General features: G+C 38.5%; 1 protein-coding gene across 13 annotated transcripts in view; it reads left to right on the top strand.

The window, feature by feature from the left end:
- Positions 1–16,364, top strand: part of vav2 (vav guanine nucleotide exchange factor 2) — a 199,985-nt gene that overhangs the window by 180,527 nt on the left and 3,094 nt on the right. For 2 of the 13 annotated variants that reach the window (XM_084934786.1, XM_084934784.1), the window contains 19 exons: positions 345–413; positions 563–649; positions 1,260–1,348; positions 1,444–1,576; positions 1,963–1,977; positions 2,275–2,384; positions 2,533–2,634; positions 4,077–4,165; positions 4,809–4,822; positions 4,978–4,996; positions 6,667–6,794; positions 8,480–8,551; positions 8,692–8,747; positions 9,021–9,137; positions 9,696–9,783; positions 9,918–10,041; positions 10,794–10,835; positions 13,775–13,864; positions 14,337–14,491. In XM_084934786.1, coding sequence (XP_084790912.1) covers positions 345–413; positions 563–649; positions 1,260–1,348; positions 1,444–1,576; positions 1,963–1,977; positions 2,275–2,384; positions 2,533–2,634; positions 4,077–4,165; positions 4,809–4,822; positions 4,978–4,996; positions 6,667–6,794; positions 8,480–8,551; positions 8,692–8,747; positions 9,021–9,137; positions 9,696–9,783; positions 9,918–10,041; positions 10,794–10,835; positions 13,775–13,864; positions 14,337–14,491 — 1,599 coding nt within the window. The remainder of the gene's footprint in view (positions 1–344; positions 414–562; positions 650–1,259; positions 1,349–1,443; positions 1,577–1,962; positions 1,978–2,274; positions 2,385–2,532; positions 2,635–4,076; positions 4,166–4,808; positions 4,823–4,977; positions 4,997–6,666; positions 6,795–8,479; positions 8,552–8,691; positions 8,748–9,020; positions 9,138–9,695; positions 9,784–9,917; positions 10,042–10,793; positions 10,836–13,774; positions 13,865–14,336; positions 14,492–16,364) is intronic. The other 11 variants (XM_084934788.1, XM_084934789.1, XM_084934792.1 and 8 more) reach the window with 9 other exon arrangements.

The following is a 16,364-nucleotide window of genomic DNA, read 5'->3' as shown; positions in this document are numbered from 1 at the left end:
ATTGTACACAGCTCTAAAGCAGCTCTAAAACAAAATTGCAATGCAGTCTAATTATGTACATTATTATGTTAGTTCTTTGCATTAAAAACAAAACAAAACAGAAATCTGGGGCTGGGGGAGGGGGAGGGGCTAGTAAAGCAAAAAACAAGCTGAACTTGGCTGGTTGCTCTCTCTGCTTGCACTCAAGTTTTAAAGTGTACTTTTTAATGTGTTGTTAATGATTTCAGATCTGCAGTGTGCAGTTGTCAAATTTTGCCAAGACAAACAGACACACCATTGGAGTTTGGTTTTTACAGTTTCTCAAAGTACAAGAACATTTTTCTAACAAAATAATCTCTCCGTAGGAACTTTTGAGTCACTCAACTGACCGACCTGAGAGACAACAACTGAAGGAGGCTCTGGAGGCTATGCAGGTGTGTTTGTGGGTGCTGTTTAAAAAAAAATCTTGCAGAATCACCCTCTTAGCTAAAGCTACATAATTACATACAGCCACTGTGTTGCTCAAGTGTTGTAAATACAGCTTGAAAAGGCAGATGCCTGAAAGAATGTCTGGCTCTTCCAGGACCTGGCCATGTACATCAATGAAGTCAAGAGAGACAATGAGACACTGAAAAAAATCAGCGAATTCCAAAGTTCAATAGAAAATCTTGTAAGTACTCCACACTTTCCTTGCACTTGTTATCTTTTGAGCAGCTAAGAACATTTTAAAGGTTGTTCTTTAATATATACATGCCAACACACTGGCATGTTATCAACAGGTGTTTTTGAAGTTCGACAGAATGATTAGTCTCTCCTCAGAACACCTCTATCTTTCAAAGTGCTTCCATGATCCTCAGCCATGATAATTCCCTTAATAACTCATTTATGTAAACTGCAAACTGCTCACTTTAATATTTTGTGTAGCACCAACCTTTTTCTCGTTTTTCTATCTCTCTATCACAACTTCTTTTGTTGTTCCTTGCTGATATGCCAAGTCAGTATTCAGCTTTGGTTTGTACATGTGCCACATATACAGTAATACGTACAGTAAAAGTGCTCTGAATAATTTATACATGTAGCCACTGTGTATGACTTTGGAAAAAAGTCAAAGGTAGGATGGAGATGTAAGTGTAGAGCAAAATCATCGTTTATCGTGGATATTAATTCTCTCTGAAATTAAAAGTCTAGCAAAATTATTTATTAAAAATTGCAGAATCCATTGGTTTAGTAGGCTGCTTTTTATGTTTGTTTGTTTGTTTGTTTGTTTTTTGCGACCTAAGCAGCAGGTGAAGCTGGAGGAGTACGGGAGGCCAAAGATAGATGGAGAACTGAAGGTGTGCTCCTCTACGAACCGAACAAAACAGGACCGGTGAGTCAAAGTTCTATAGTAAAACTAAACTATAATAACCTTTAGCAACATTTTATCGCTGCCAATATTCAATAAAAATGTATGATTGTCTTCAGGTATATATTCCTCTTTGATAAAGTGGTCATTGTCTGCAAGAGGAAAGGCTATAGCTATGAGCTCAAAGAGATTATTGAGCTGCAAAATCATAAAATGTCGGATGACCCGACGAACAACAGAGACATGAAAAAGGTAAGAACATCACGGTTTGAAATGAGACAGAGCAATTTCGTCAGTGAGATCTTTGTAAAGGTGGCCCGGCCGGTGTAGGCGATGAAGCGGCATGTGTAATCATTACAAATGTTGCCCTTGAGCTGAAGGAGCTTGTTGATGGTAATTTCTGATGGGATTTCAGATGGGGTAATACACTGTTGTGTCAAACGTGCATTGTGTTCATTCGTGCTTGTAAAATCATGTAAATGCAATGAAGATCATTTAGGATTCATGAAAACGTACTGTAGTGCACTGGGCATCCGGTCTAACATGGCTTTTTGGTTTTTGGATCTGCATGTGTGCGTACATGTTTGCATGTGTAACTGGGTCTTTCTCTGGTGTCTTTCTTTTTGCATGCTTACCAGTCCTGTGGAAAAATGGTAAGCTCAAATGATCCCCTTATTTAACATATCTTCTCATAGGTGCTTTTTTTTTGTTTTTGTTTTGGCTGTGGTGATTTTTGGGATGTAATACCTTGATTGCATATGCACAGTCTGAGTCTGTGACCAGCTTCTTATCCAATTAATTGCTAAAGCATGTTGATGATCTTTTAGGTCTGACTTGATTTGACCATATATTTGTTGGAACTGCTGATATCACATGCCTCTTTCTTATCTCGGTCTGCCATCCACAAACCTTTTTCTGCCATCTGTTCAACACTCACTTTTTCTCACCAGTGGTCTTATGGTTTCTACCTGATCCATCTGCAAGGGAAGCAAGGCTTCCAGTTCTTTTGCAAAACTGAGGAAACAAAGAGGAAGTGGATGGAGCAATTTGATATGGCCATGTGAGTACGACTAGTTGGATAAAATGTATTTTATGTGAGACTAATTGTCTTTGCCATGTTATTTTTCAGTAGCATGGGAAAAAATAAAGAATCCTAGGTATCCTCAGTTTAACTGATTTATTTAATTCCATATTATTTACTTATCTAGGTCCAACATCAAGCCAGAGAGAGCCACAGCTAATCAGCACAACTTTGAAATGCACACATTTGATAAGAATACCAACTGTCGAGCCTGCAAGATGCTCTTGAGGTAATGACCCTGACAACCCCAGCGCTGGTATCTCTAGTGCCGTTAATAATGCACACCGAATACATCCTTATTCCAGACTCTCTAGTGACTGTTATGTCAGCATTTGGTAGCAACAGCATTTTTATGTGTTACTTATCCAGACAAACTTTATGAAGCAGAGACACTGTATGTCCAAACTATGCAACGGTAGAATTATTAATAAATTATGATGCACAAAAAAAGAAGTTCAAACTGAATGTTTTCACTGTCACCATCTTGGTGTTTTGAAACCACATGTGTCAGCAGATGAGCAGAAACAGAGGACATTCTGTGGCTAATCACTTGTGATTGACAGTTTGTTAACCAACGAGCATCCTGGATAATCCTCCTCTCTGATTCCCTGACTTATAATTTACAAAATAGACTTCATGTTTTATTCAGAGTGTCATGAAAATAGCAACTGAGCCCAATAAAATGATCAGGGAAGTGTTTACTGAGAACACAAAACCAGGGAGCTGATGGTCTTTTTGGCAAAGAAGCACTGCTGCCAGGAGACCTTTTGCAACTACTCCCACGTTGGCTTCACTTTTTCATAAAAGCACACAAAAGTTATTACAGTTAGGTAAGTATTTGGACAACAACACAATTTTTGTAATTTTGACTCTGTACACCACAAACAGAGGAGAAAAAAAATACCCTTGGAGTGGAGTATACACTACAGCAGTACAAATATAAAAATAAATAATTTAAGTAGCATTTGGTAGTGAACAAACAAACAGACTTAAATCACAGAGGGAATATGTTTTTGGCTCGCATAACCCATCATTAGTGTGAAAGCATTCTTTGGAAAATATTCTAGTAAGTGTGACTGCGGCTGACGGATGTTATTTTTAAACATTTCCCGGCCCTGCACCACCCACAGTGTTCCTGAGTACACCTTCTCTCATGTGAGAATGCTGCTCGTCTGCAGTGGGATAGCCCGTGTCACTGAATCACCACTTTCACCTCTATTAGAGTCAGCCGGCTAAACCCCACTCTGTGTATTGACCCACAAATTGCATGGCTTTGCTGACCTAAATTCACAGAGCCGATGGCAGCAGGGACCAGCGTTCTCTCTTCCTGCTAGATGCTAATTACTGCTGCAGTCCCAGCGGATCCCATCGTGATTTATGGCACTTACTATTCAACTTGGCAGCGTGCGATGCATGCAGTGTTACAGTACCCGTAACAAATAAACTTCAGGAGTACACGGTTTAAACTGAGCCAGTTGATTTGGTGATTTTTAAAGAATTACAGAACGGGAATGATGGAGGATGTGGATTTGCAGTTGGAACAATTATAGGAACAAGGAGCAGGTCCCCTTGTGTGTTGTTCTTACAGGAGGTTAATTTGTGTCTCAGCCACTTCCTGTTTGCATTACTAAAGTGCATGTTTCTCTGTGTGTGTGTGTGCCTGTCCTCAAGGGGCATCTTCTATCAGGGCTACTACTGCTCTCGCTGTGGAACAGGAGCTCACAAAGAGTGTCTAGAAGTGATCACCATTTGTAAAATAAGTAGGTATTTCCTCTTTAATAGAAGATGTTATTCAGATGACTTTGTGAGGGTCAAGTAGTGAGCAAATGATAAAAATAGATAAATAAAAACTGTGTGACATATGTCACGGACATGCAGGGCAATAATGATGACTGCTGTAATTTGATGACCCCTGTCCTGCTTGTAGGCCTCTTTATGCAGCAGTAAAAGGGAGGCAGGCTTTTTTATTGTGTCAGTGGATTTAGCAGCAGTATCTGACAACAAATTTACTCAACATGAATTCAGAAAATCATTGTGGCCTATTTTCTCAAATTTGAGCCAATTTAATAACTGCTGAGTGAGGTTCAGTATGAACCAATCAAGTTCTTTGATAGTCGAAGGTCATAATTAATCAAATAAATTCTTAAAATAAGTTAGTGTGTGTATAATAAGGACCACAGAGCAGGACTGTAACAATATAGTTTGATGCTTTCAGTTTTATCTGCTGTTTAACGCTCACAGGAAACCAGTCATACTACATTGCTGTTAGTCAGCTTAAAAAATGGTCTGCATGAAGCTATGCTGTACATTTTGGCATGCTGATGTCAAGTGCTGATGGATCCACTTGGTGAAATATTTTCTTGTGAATCTTCTTTGACAATCTTCAATATTTCCTCTTTTCAGATCCTCTTGACTTGGTGAGTAGTTTCTTTTTCACTCAATATATACAACAGCTTTCTCTAATTGTCACCATCTTTCTTTGTTAAATAATTACCACAAAATGATAAAAGGTGATGTTTTTTGCTTACTTATTAACAATATCAATAATCAGATATTTGTCTCTGTTGTGTAGGAGCCTGGATTATCACCTGGTAAGAGCTAACATTTGAATATTCTGTCAGCTGTCAACTTTGTTTTGGCTGTAGCTGCGCTTAAATAGCACGGCTCTCTATTGCCATCTAGTGGATAGCGCCATTGCAGCAACAATACTAACCCTATACTAATCCCTCTAAAAAAATTTGAATATTGTGAAAAGGTTTTATTTTGTTTTCCTATAACTGGATTCAAAAAAGTAAACTTTAATGTATTCTGTATCATCACATGTTCACATCACAAGTGAACTATTTCGAGCTAGATTATAGTTTAATACAGATTGTTTTGTGGCTTTAAAAAATTATCAGAATTCCAGCATCTGAAATTATTAAATTATTTGTGATCAATCAAAAAAACTACGTATAATACAGAAATGAACAATTTCTGTTAAGGTAGCACTTGGTTGGGGCTTTTTTACCATGAATTGCTACATCAGTCTGGCGTAGTCTGGTGGTGATCAGGTTGTGTCACTGCTTAGCTGTTAGGGAAGCCCAGATTCCTTTAATAGTAGGCTTCAGGTGTCTCATCTTCCTCAGTTTGTTGATTGAGGAAGATGAGATTCTCTGTGGGGTTTCAGGTCACGTCAGTTGCCTGGGTAGTCAAAAACCCAGCATTATCACAGTCAGCAAACCAATAAATACTAGCTTTGGTGCGGTGGGAGTTCCTAGTTCCTGGTGAAAAAGGAAATATGCTCCATACTTTTTGTCAGGTGGAAACATGAAGCGCTATAGTAGGTGGTTACATTGAATTTTTACATGATAGTACAGAGTAGAGCAGCAACCATCAACACCAGCAGATGGCATGGCACCCTAAATAATCAAAGATTGAATTCTAGCATGTTTCCACAAACACTTTTGATTGCGTGCCTCTCCATCCTTCACCCAAACTCTAGAACCTTGATTCTAATTGAAATCAAAAGAAAACCTGGACCACTGAGCAACAGTCCACTTCTTTTTCTCTTTAAACCAGGTACTTGTAAGGTGCATCTGATGTTTTCCATTGTTTCAGGAGTGGCATGATTTTAGGAATTTAACAGTTGTAGCTTTGATCCTGAAGAGGTCTACGTGTGGTGGCTTTTGATGCTCTGACTCCAGCCTCGGTCCACTTGTTGTGAAGCTCTTCTTGAGTGGACTTGACACTCTTGTGAAGGCACTCTTCCCGGCCGGTTCATCTTTTCATTGATATGCTTTGATACAGCACTGAACAGCCAGCCTTTTTTGCAATGACCTTGTGTGGTGTTACGTCCTCGTGGAGGGAGTCGACTATCATTTGGACAACTGTCAAGCTAGGAGTCTTGCCTGTGACTGTGGTTGCATGTACCGAAGTAGAACAAGAGATACACATTATTTATATAGTTTGAATAGTAACTAATGCAAACCCAAAATTAAATATGCCAATAAGTCTGTCAATAAGCATCAATACTCCAATCCAGCTAATGAAAATATAATATGTAAAAGTTTACCTTTCTCTATTATATTACAAAAAAGTAACCTTTTCACAACATAAATGCATTAGTAGAGTATGCAGAAGTACAGTAGAGATACACTTGCAGAATCTGATCGTTTCTTTCACAACTCTTCTACAGCTTTTGTTTTCTCAATGTCAGTGGACTTTTTTATTAGTGAGAAGCTGGAAGCAGTAATGTACTGGACACTGACTGTTATTGCAGGTCCTAAGATGGTGGCAGTGAAGAACTACCATGGCACACCGGTGCCTCCGGGGAAGACACCTCTCTGTTTCCAAACAGGAGATTTTATCGAGCTTCTGAAGGGAGACCCGGATATCACATGGTGGGAGGTAGAGTAGTCAATCATTTTTAAATCAATCCATCCCTCACTTTGACACACGCAGCTTGTTACGCAGACAGCTGATGTTGGCACAGCACCTCACATAGTGGATTTGAAATGAATCAGTGATTCTCATGTTAAATTCAATTTTTTTTTACCTGTGAGATAGAAAGTGTAGAACATAAGTCAAGGTTCTGTCTCTGTTCAAATACCGGCACTTCCAGATTGAAAAAGTTAGCATATAGGATCGCTATTATTAGATCTGGACAAAAACCTTGTTTTATTGGACAATTGCAATGACTTTGGTGGAGTCTTATAATCAGCAAAGCTAAAGTCTAAGCACACAACCTCCTGTAAAACTGTATATTAGTTTTTACACACACTGTTTTTTTGTATTGATTGAACAAACAAGATATATGTGTTAATTACTGAGCTTTAGAGTTGCCAGTAGCAAACGTTTTGTTGCCTTTGGAGCCATTTCCGTCATTTCTTTTCATGTTTTCTAACCAGGCTGCAGAAAGCACTATCAATCTTATCCCTCTGGTGGTGAGCAAGTACAGTAACATACCCCCAAATGCCTTTAATTCAAATTGCTGTGGAGTAGGCAAATCCCTAAGTGCTTTCTTTCCCCCCGTGCTACAAAAAAAAGATAATTTTTCTTGTAGTTGCAAATCATCATCATATTCCAGCGCACATCTTGTAAACAGAGTCCACTTGTCACCTTGTCAGTTTAAATTAATAGCGCTTTGGCTTGTGCGTCTCACTAAAATACCACAGGATACTTTAAAGAGTGTTTGAATGATAAACTGAGCCACGCTTGCCTAAAATTGTTCTAAAATCTTAGAGGAAGTTAAAGACTTCTTTGCACCTTCACCAATGGAAATAAATCACTTTTAGCTGAACATTAGAAGAGGTGTACGTGCAGACCTGGAGGATCCTCTGCAGTGAATTAGTCTGGATGATAGGAACTGTGACACTGTTTGCTCCAGGAACTGTTGGCATTCCTGCTGAATCACCGACTCTAATATCAGGCTGGCTTTTCCTGAAGTGACTCTGGGCAACTTTCTGATGACATTAATTGATCTTAGCTATAACAGTAGGCTATCCCTCTACAGCATGGCAGTTTAATCTCTCAGTGTGATGTCAGCGGGTGTGCAGAGTTTAAAATCGATTGCTGCAGGCATAAGATGGAGTCATTTCATCCTCTGTCTGACTTTGATGGGGAAAGTTTGTACATACAACATCTAGCACCGAAAATATGATGCATAGCGTGTAATATTTATTTAGCTCCAAGTGAATACATTGTCTTTCAGAAATGTTTTACTTTAAATTTTGACAAAACTAATCCAGTGCAGATAAACTGGCACCACTAGGAGGCACCAACGTAACACTGTTTCACATTATACACATTAAACTAAAGAATCTCTGCTTCAGATATTTGTTTATTAATATAGTCTTACTTAACAATGATTACTTGCAAGGAGGAAATATAGTTCTCAGTTTTAGTTTTTCCTCTATAAACCCTACAAATTTTTCAGTGTGCCTTAGGATTTCCAAATTTTCTGTATCTACACTAAACTATATATTACCCATTTTCCCTTTTTTCCACAGATGTTCTAAAGTATTTCTTTGCCTGAAGTAAGCACAGTTTTGTTTCACATCTAGAAATAAACTTACCCTGTGTTTGTCTTACAGGGAAAGCTGATACAGACACAAAAGAGCGGCTTTTTCCCCAGTTCCTATGTAAAGCCTTGTTTGGACCCAAAGGTAATGCACCCATACACCTGTAAAGTGGGTTGTGACTGATTACAGAGTGTATGATTTGAGAGTAGACGAGTTTATGCATGTGCATGTCAGTTAGTCCTGTGCTGTGTTCTTTAATGAACGGTGTCTGTTATGTGCGACAGCCCTTCCAGTCATGCCGGTCGTCCTCAAGGGATGCAGACTACTATGGATATCCTTGGTAAGACCCATAACTGTGCATTTAATGGGCCTGTGCACTATAAGGTACCATTAGCCCAAGGTCAATATCCTGTAATTAGTGCAGATCTGTTAATGTTAAACTATACCGTTATCTCAAAGCAGTGGTTCAATTGAAAGCAAGCTGACCCTAACCAAAAGATTAATTACTACATGGGTGATTGAAGTTAAGTGTTTTTAAAGCTTTTAGAGTGTCATTAGATGAAACAACTTTAAATTTAGAGGTCACTGTTTTTTTGTTTTGTTTTTTCTGTAGGTTTGCAGGAAACATGGAGCGGCAGCAGGCAGACAACCTTTTAAAATCCCACTGCAGTGGGACCTACCTTATCAGAGAGAGGACAGCTGAGGCGGAGAGGTTCGCCATCAGCATCAAGTGAGTATTTCAGATCTTACAGGAGAGGAAAATGTCAAGGGAAGGTTTTTATCCATATCTCATGGGGAATAAATATTCTCACAGGGAGCCCTAGTCAGCTTTTTCTGTGCATCTTTTAGCTCCAGCTAATTACTACTCAGTAATTGCTTTTTTTTTTTTTTAAATCCTTCCTTTTTTGTGCCTTTTCAATGAGACGATGCATTCTCAAGAGGAAAAAAATCCATGAGTTCTTTACTGGAGTTGTCATATAATGATGGGTTGGGAAAGGGAATGCACATTTACACATTTGTGTCTAACTCAGGTGATGAGTGACTGTGGGGACCAGGCTCAATATAATTAAGTAAACAAATCTGTTAAGAAGTCTTAACTTTAAGAAAAAATACTTAATTTTCATCTTATTCAATCAGATATACTGAAAAAGAAATGTGTGGAGCAGCAGAACACATTAAGTTAAGGGCACAGGAGAATACAGGCTCAACAGTAATGTGCAAGATATGGATAAAGAAAATCGATAACAGTGGAAAAACAACATCTGTTCTTGGTGATTTCTCTTTACAGATTCAACGATGAAGTAAAGCACATCAAAGTCATTGAAAAAGACAGCTGGATACACATCACCGAGGCAAAGAAGTTTGAAAGTCTGTTGGTAAGTCATATTAAACTGTTTAAAAAAAAGAAAAAAGGTCATATATTGAACTGCCAACACAGAAACACCCATAGGAGCTTGTTATCAAAGTGAAAGCAGAAAAGTTCACCTTTTTGTATCCTGTTACTTTACAGGAGCTTGTGGAGTACTATCAGTCTCATTCGCTGAAAGAAAGCTTCAAGTTGTTAGATACCACACTGAGATACCCCTACAAGTCGAGAGAACGCTCGCTTACGCGGGCCAACACACGCTCACCAGGTAAACCTTTTGAATTTTTCTCTGTTCCAATACTTTACTTTCCACTTCTGCAGCCATTCTGATACCGCATAGCAGCCAAACTCTGCAAACAACACAATCTGTTAGTACCAGAAAATCATATTAGATCCTTGAGCAATGAACAGCTAAGTACAGCCAGCTGATAAATGATAGTCAGTAAGCGTTTTGGCAGAGCAAGGTTTGATGTTTATCAGTTGTGAAAGAGAGCCTAATGTTTGTCCTTCCGTGTTAATGATAACTTAATCCAAGTAACTTAATATGTGGATTCATAGTATAGATTAAGTGACCACGATGCTTATCAGTGTGGTTCTGATGAAGCTACGTTTTGAGAACATCTTCAGATAAAATCTCCATCATTCTTTTAGAAGCAAGTTTCACTCCTTGGCAGGCATCTTCGTAACAGCACCTGGGAGTTTATTCAGGCTAACACTAAGCCCCTCTCTAAATGAATAAGGAGACGGCCGCAACGTTAATAAAAAGCTGCATAAATAACCAGAAAAATCTAATAAAAAAAGGTGACTTTGCATCATGATATTTAAGTTTTATAAAGTTTTATACAGCACCTTCAAGAGTTAAATTCCACTTCAATCCAGTGTGCCAACAGAATCAACATATCTGGTTGATCCCGCAAGGGCATTTGAACAAATATGAGACTAATTTACATTATGGATGCAGTAAGCCAAGAAAAAAAACTTGTATAGATTTTGGAATCACTTCTGTCTGTTCTGTTTCAGCTATTATAAAGCAGACGGTTGGCCCTTTGGAGGGAGTAGTAGGTACAAGATTTATTCAGATATTTCTATTCAGGATTCTTTTTAGTGCCATGTCTCTCCCATATAAAATCACATGTGGTTGGCTTTGGACTTAAATACACTATGACTTGTGGCTTTAACTTTTCTACCACTTGACTCATGTTACAGACCTCATTTCCATTAATGAGCTTTGGGTAATGCCCACTGGAAGTTGAGTGGAACCACCCAAAGCTCTAACGAGACATACACAGACATCTTCAAATGCTAGTGTCAGTGTTTTTGCATGGAGACTGAAGGAGCATTGCATGTTAAATAATGTCTACCTGCTTCAATGCACGATTATGAAAATATCTTTTTCACTCTCTGTTACCAAGATACGCTGGTCCAGTACAAATTCAATTTCATGACACCGTGGCTGTGGATACTGTAAGAAGGGGGTAAAATAAATGAGACACACTTCCTCCCACTCTCTTTGTCTTCCCCTGTCCTCTGTTTTTCCCAAGGCCAGTGACTCTCATGACTCATACAGACAAAAAAAAAAGATGGAGGCCAGAGGGGCAGCTGGGCAGAGTAGGAGGGCAGCAGTGTGAAATGATAAAGAGAGTGACAAAGAGAAAGTCGGCTAACTCCAGCCTTTGGAATGACTGAATTGGCTGCCCTTCGTGGCCATTACACTATATGAATACTGGCTGTGTCTTTGCGCTAGCTTCTGTCCTACACTGGCCTCACTTTGTTCGCTCTTCACAAAGACCCAACTGGCCAGTATAGTGAAATCATTTCTCCTCCTGTTTTGGCTGAAGTTGTACACGGCTGGAGACCACTGGAGTTTTTGCTAATAATGGTTTTCCTCTCAGTTTTATCCTTGACTGTTTCCAAGCACGTACTTTTACTTTTCGATCTGGAAAACTCTATTATGGTTGAGAGGGCTGAGTTCACACAGACATTTTCTGATAAGTCAAATCAACAACAATTGAAGCAGCTGGAAAATATATATTATATTATATAGCTGCCCTATTTATTTTATCTAAAATAATAATTTTATTTTATATAAAATAAATAGCACAACTACTTCAGTTTTATTTCTGTAGTGCCAAATCATGACAACAGCCCCCCTTAAGGCGCTTTGTAACGTAAAGGCCCTGTAATAATAGGACCCTACATTAACCACACGTGACACACAGGCCCCACGACATCCATATTGTACTTAATGACATATTAAGAACAAAAAGCTCAGGTTTCATGTGAATTTCAGTGGAGCTTCATAAGATGTCACCTTTTACTACTACTACTGTTTTCTTGATCCTTTCAACAAGTTGTAACAATTTTAGGTCCCTCTGTCTACTATTCCACAAAAAAGGAATTCTGTTCCAAGTCCAGGAAAAGGATTTGTAAAAGGTGGTGTGGGATTTTACACGTGTGTACAGAGATAAGAGGAAGACAGTCAGTTTTTTATAGATTTAGTGGCCACTTTGCTAGGTGGCCAGTGCTAACTCCTTTGCTACATAGTTCCAGGTTGGCCCCTCCTTTTTGGTTCAAAGTTGCTCCAGATTTCTCAAATGCATATTCACAATGGGAATTTCCTGTCCCAGAATATCCCAAAGGGTGACTGATCTGGTGGCTGTGACGGATCTGGTGGCTGTGCAGGCCATTTGAGTGATCTCAATGTCAAAAAAGCTGTTTGAGATTATTTGAGCTTTGTCACACTCTGTATTATTAGCTTTTTGTAGACCTTCAGGTAAATATCTATTCGAGAAAAATAAGTTTGAGAAAAAATCAAATCAAATAAAGTGTGACCTGGCATGGAGAGCTGCAGAGATTTTATACACACAAGTGACACAAAGTGCAAGTGAGTAAGCACAAAATCAAGATCATGTGCAATTATACATCAAGAACAAAAAAGGTCCAATTTCAAATAAATTTCAGTGCATCTCCAAGAGATATCACAGTGAACAAGAGTACTAATTTTTCAATCCTTTAAAAGTGGTTATTCCAGAAAAAAGAGCAGCATAATCAACACCTCTGTCTTTAAAATATTAGAAATTAGAGGCTGTAAAACTATATCTTTATATTTAAAAAAAGAAAAAAACAACAACCAATTGGATGGTAGTTTAACATAAAATGGTAGTAAAACATGAGGAACATCGGTATAGTGTCCAGCTTCTTTAGGTGTTTCTTGAGTGCGTTCATAAAGAGCACCGTATTCATTGCCTGGAGGGAAAAAATAAAGAATCTTAATGTAAGTTTTAGCTCTCTGTCTCCTTTTTAAATAAAAAAATTCAATGCATAATACTAAATACTAATATCTTGTGATAATTTCACTTTCAGCCCTTTTAGCAGCTTTTATCTTTCTCTTTATTTGAAAATAGCATGACCTTGGATTTTCCTCCATTTAAGTTGAGTTAAATGGGAACAACATGAAACGCAGACTGCAGCTATTTAAAGGCTTCCACTACTGTAAATAATAGATAACAGTGCCATCTGCATAAAAATGGAAAGCAGCATTTGATCAGTTGTCACAAATGATGAAGTCTTGTTAATCCAACCTTCAGTTGGGCTGTCATCGTAATGCCTATTAGTGACATTATATGTTTTTCTTAATATAATATAATGTAAATTGTACAGTTAAATAAACATAACACCAAAATGTATTCTGCAGGTTGGTGTAATACTGAATAATAATGTCACTAGGAACAGAACAGACTCTTTCTAAAAAACAAGAAGTTCCCACGCTGCTTCTGTTTGAGACTTTGTAAATAAATTCACACTCTTAAAGCAGTCAAATTGCAACACCTACATGGTTAAGATTAAATATAATGAGAACCGAACGCACAGGCACACAAAGCTTCAATGCAAAATCTTTTTATCTTTCTGCTTCTTTGGCTTCGCCTCTGCATGTGTTCACCTCAAACATTTTCCAGCTTTACTTCCTCCCTTGTCTCGCTCTCTCTCTCTCCTCCTCTCAGCAGCCACCTGTGCATCCTACAACTTCTCCTTCCTCAGTCCACAGGGCCTCAACTTCTCCTCCTCTCAGAGCCAAGCCCCCTTTTGGTCAGGTACTATCTACTTATCCTTTCCTTTCCCCCCGCTGCTTCTGTTGTGTTCTCGCGCCACATCTCTTGTAATTACATAATAAGCCTATGTACCTCGACCTCATTACTTCTTCTCTGTGGCACTCTTTTCATTAACAAGAACACTGCAGTTCTTCTCAGGATGACATTTCCTCATTAAATCAAGAAAAGAAAACCAATTTCCTCTCCAGTGATGAAACAAGTTGTCCTGCTCATTTGTCATTTTGTGGCTACAGCGTGTCACGCTGAAAACTGACCGGACCATCTCGCCTCTGTGCATTCTTCACAACTAATTATTACCATTATGTTCAGTGTGACCTCGTCTTACAACCGTCACCCTCATACATAAACATGAATATTCATCAATACCAATAAATAATAACTCTTGTTACGAATTCAGCGGTGTGCCATTAAGTTAGTTAACTATGGCTCAACTCCTATTGTTATCAATTTTCAGTGTTTACACCTCGAGTGGTCAGCACAGCAGTGGCCAGGTATAACTTTGCAGCGCGAGACATGAGAGAGCTGTCACTGCGAGAAGGCGACATTGTCAAAATCTACAGCAAGATCGGTGGAGACCAGGGCTGGTGGAAAGGAGAAGCCAATGGAAGAGTAAGTAACTATGAGTAAAGTGTTTATTTGTGGATGGGAAATTGATCAGACCCAAGGCATAAAAGCCACCACTGGATTAAATACCTTAATGTTCTAATATTTTGAGTTTGATCAAAAATGTATCCACTTAGCTTTATTAAGTTAGAGATCTGCAAAAGAGAAATTCGGGGAAAGCATGTCCCCAAAAGTGCATTGATACATTTGACAATTTAACCAGTGATATCGGGGAAAAAGGAAAAACAAAACAAAAAGATGTGGTTGAAAGACAAAAACTAGCTGCTGGGAAATGTGCCAGTTTAATAGGATGGCGGTAAAAGAGAATGTGATGTCAGCATTTTATTTCAGGAATGTTCCCTATTAGGCTGTAAATTTAGAGTTGTGCTGTGGAGCCAGAGGATTTACACAACTTGAGCAGTTGTAAAGCTAAACCTTACCACACTCTGCTGTACAGCCTGGTGTAAAAATGCCATAGAGTCTAGTTTTGACTTTTATCTGTGTTTTCCCCACCTTACTTTTATTCCCTCGTGTGGATTGATGGAAATACGCTTTTAACTTTCTCCTATGAAACCATCTGCCTGCACACGCAGTTTCTTTGGATTGGTCTCTCTGTGATGTATGACCTTGATGGAACAGAAGTGGTAAAAAAGGTCATCTGTATTCAGTTGATGAAAGCTGAAACGTGCCGACTTAAAAAAAAAAAAGCACATCTACACCTGGTAGAACTCAGCAAAAAAAAGTATTTGCTAATGCAGTGTGTACAGCAAATACATTGAAATTTGTGTATCATATACTATGATAACCAGGTCAACTACTTTAGCTGGTTGCAAATCTAGTCTGACAAAGCCTCTAAGTTTTCATGAAGTGAGCTGAAGTGTCTTGATTGCTGCTGTGTATGAGAAAGACGTCAAGCTCACAAAATTAGATGCTATTTATTTCTACATTATGAAGAAATACCCACCGTAATTGGATGATTTGCTGAATGTAGTGGCTATTAGTGACGACATCAGAGCTGCTGTTTAATGGCTTTTTACGTCTTTTTTTACATTCTTGATATTTATAAGAATAAGATTTGACCTAGGTGAATAACCTAGTGCAACTGATGAGTATTCATTGTCCTTCCTTTGCTGTGTTAAACCCAAGAAAAGCTTGACTTCCCAGTTCTGTGTAGACATGACTTTGTGTAGCTTCTTATAAGGTGAAGAACGCAGTGTTGCGGAAGTCTCCATTCTGTGTCCAGCAAAGATAAGAAGCTCTCCCAGAGCCTATGCTAAGTAGATTATCATTTGGTTAGTGGTTTCTCCACAAAGACCCATTACATATTATGGGTTCTGTACTTTGATCATTAACTAGCACTTGTTCATTTTACAGCTGAAAGGTTTCTATTAGTTTTTTTGTTTTAATGTAGTTTCCTGGCTAGCTGGTTCTGTCTGGTTTCAAACTAAAATACGGCAAAATATGAATTGTTTTATTCCACGTGTGCACATGGGATGCGGTGGTCCCTGCAAATATATTTTCATTCCCCTGCTGTTGAATTAAAAATGACCATTTTGAAATCTTCACATATCACGCCAACCCTAACATTCATGTGGAGCACCACAGGCATCACAGCGATTAATTCAGCCAATATGCATGGTGCTGATCTGTGTTTATGGACAGTGCACATGCTACTAATTGAATCACGACTTAACTTGAGCACATAAAATATTATTGCTTCTCTTTTTAAATTAAGACATCTGCTACTTTCAACTACCTCATTTCAGCATTTTAACACCCAGTCCAATTCAGGAAAATTAAGAGACTCAGGATGAGATTTTCTTTTGACAAAACATACCCAGATACAGACCTCAACAGGTATTAATGGATGTCTTTGTGT

This window comes from Perissodus microlepis, chromosome 7, assembly GCF_051167445.1.
Source record: "Perissodus microlepis isolate ML-2025 ecotype Zambia chromosome 7, ASM5116744v1, whole genome shotgun sequence".
Lineage (NCBI taxonomy): Eukaryota > Metazoa > Chordata > Actinopteri > Cichliformes > Cichlidae > Perissodus > Perissodus microlepis.
The sequence above is the reverse complement of the archived record's forward strand: the minus strand, read 5'-3'. Positions and strand labels throughout refer to the sequence as shown.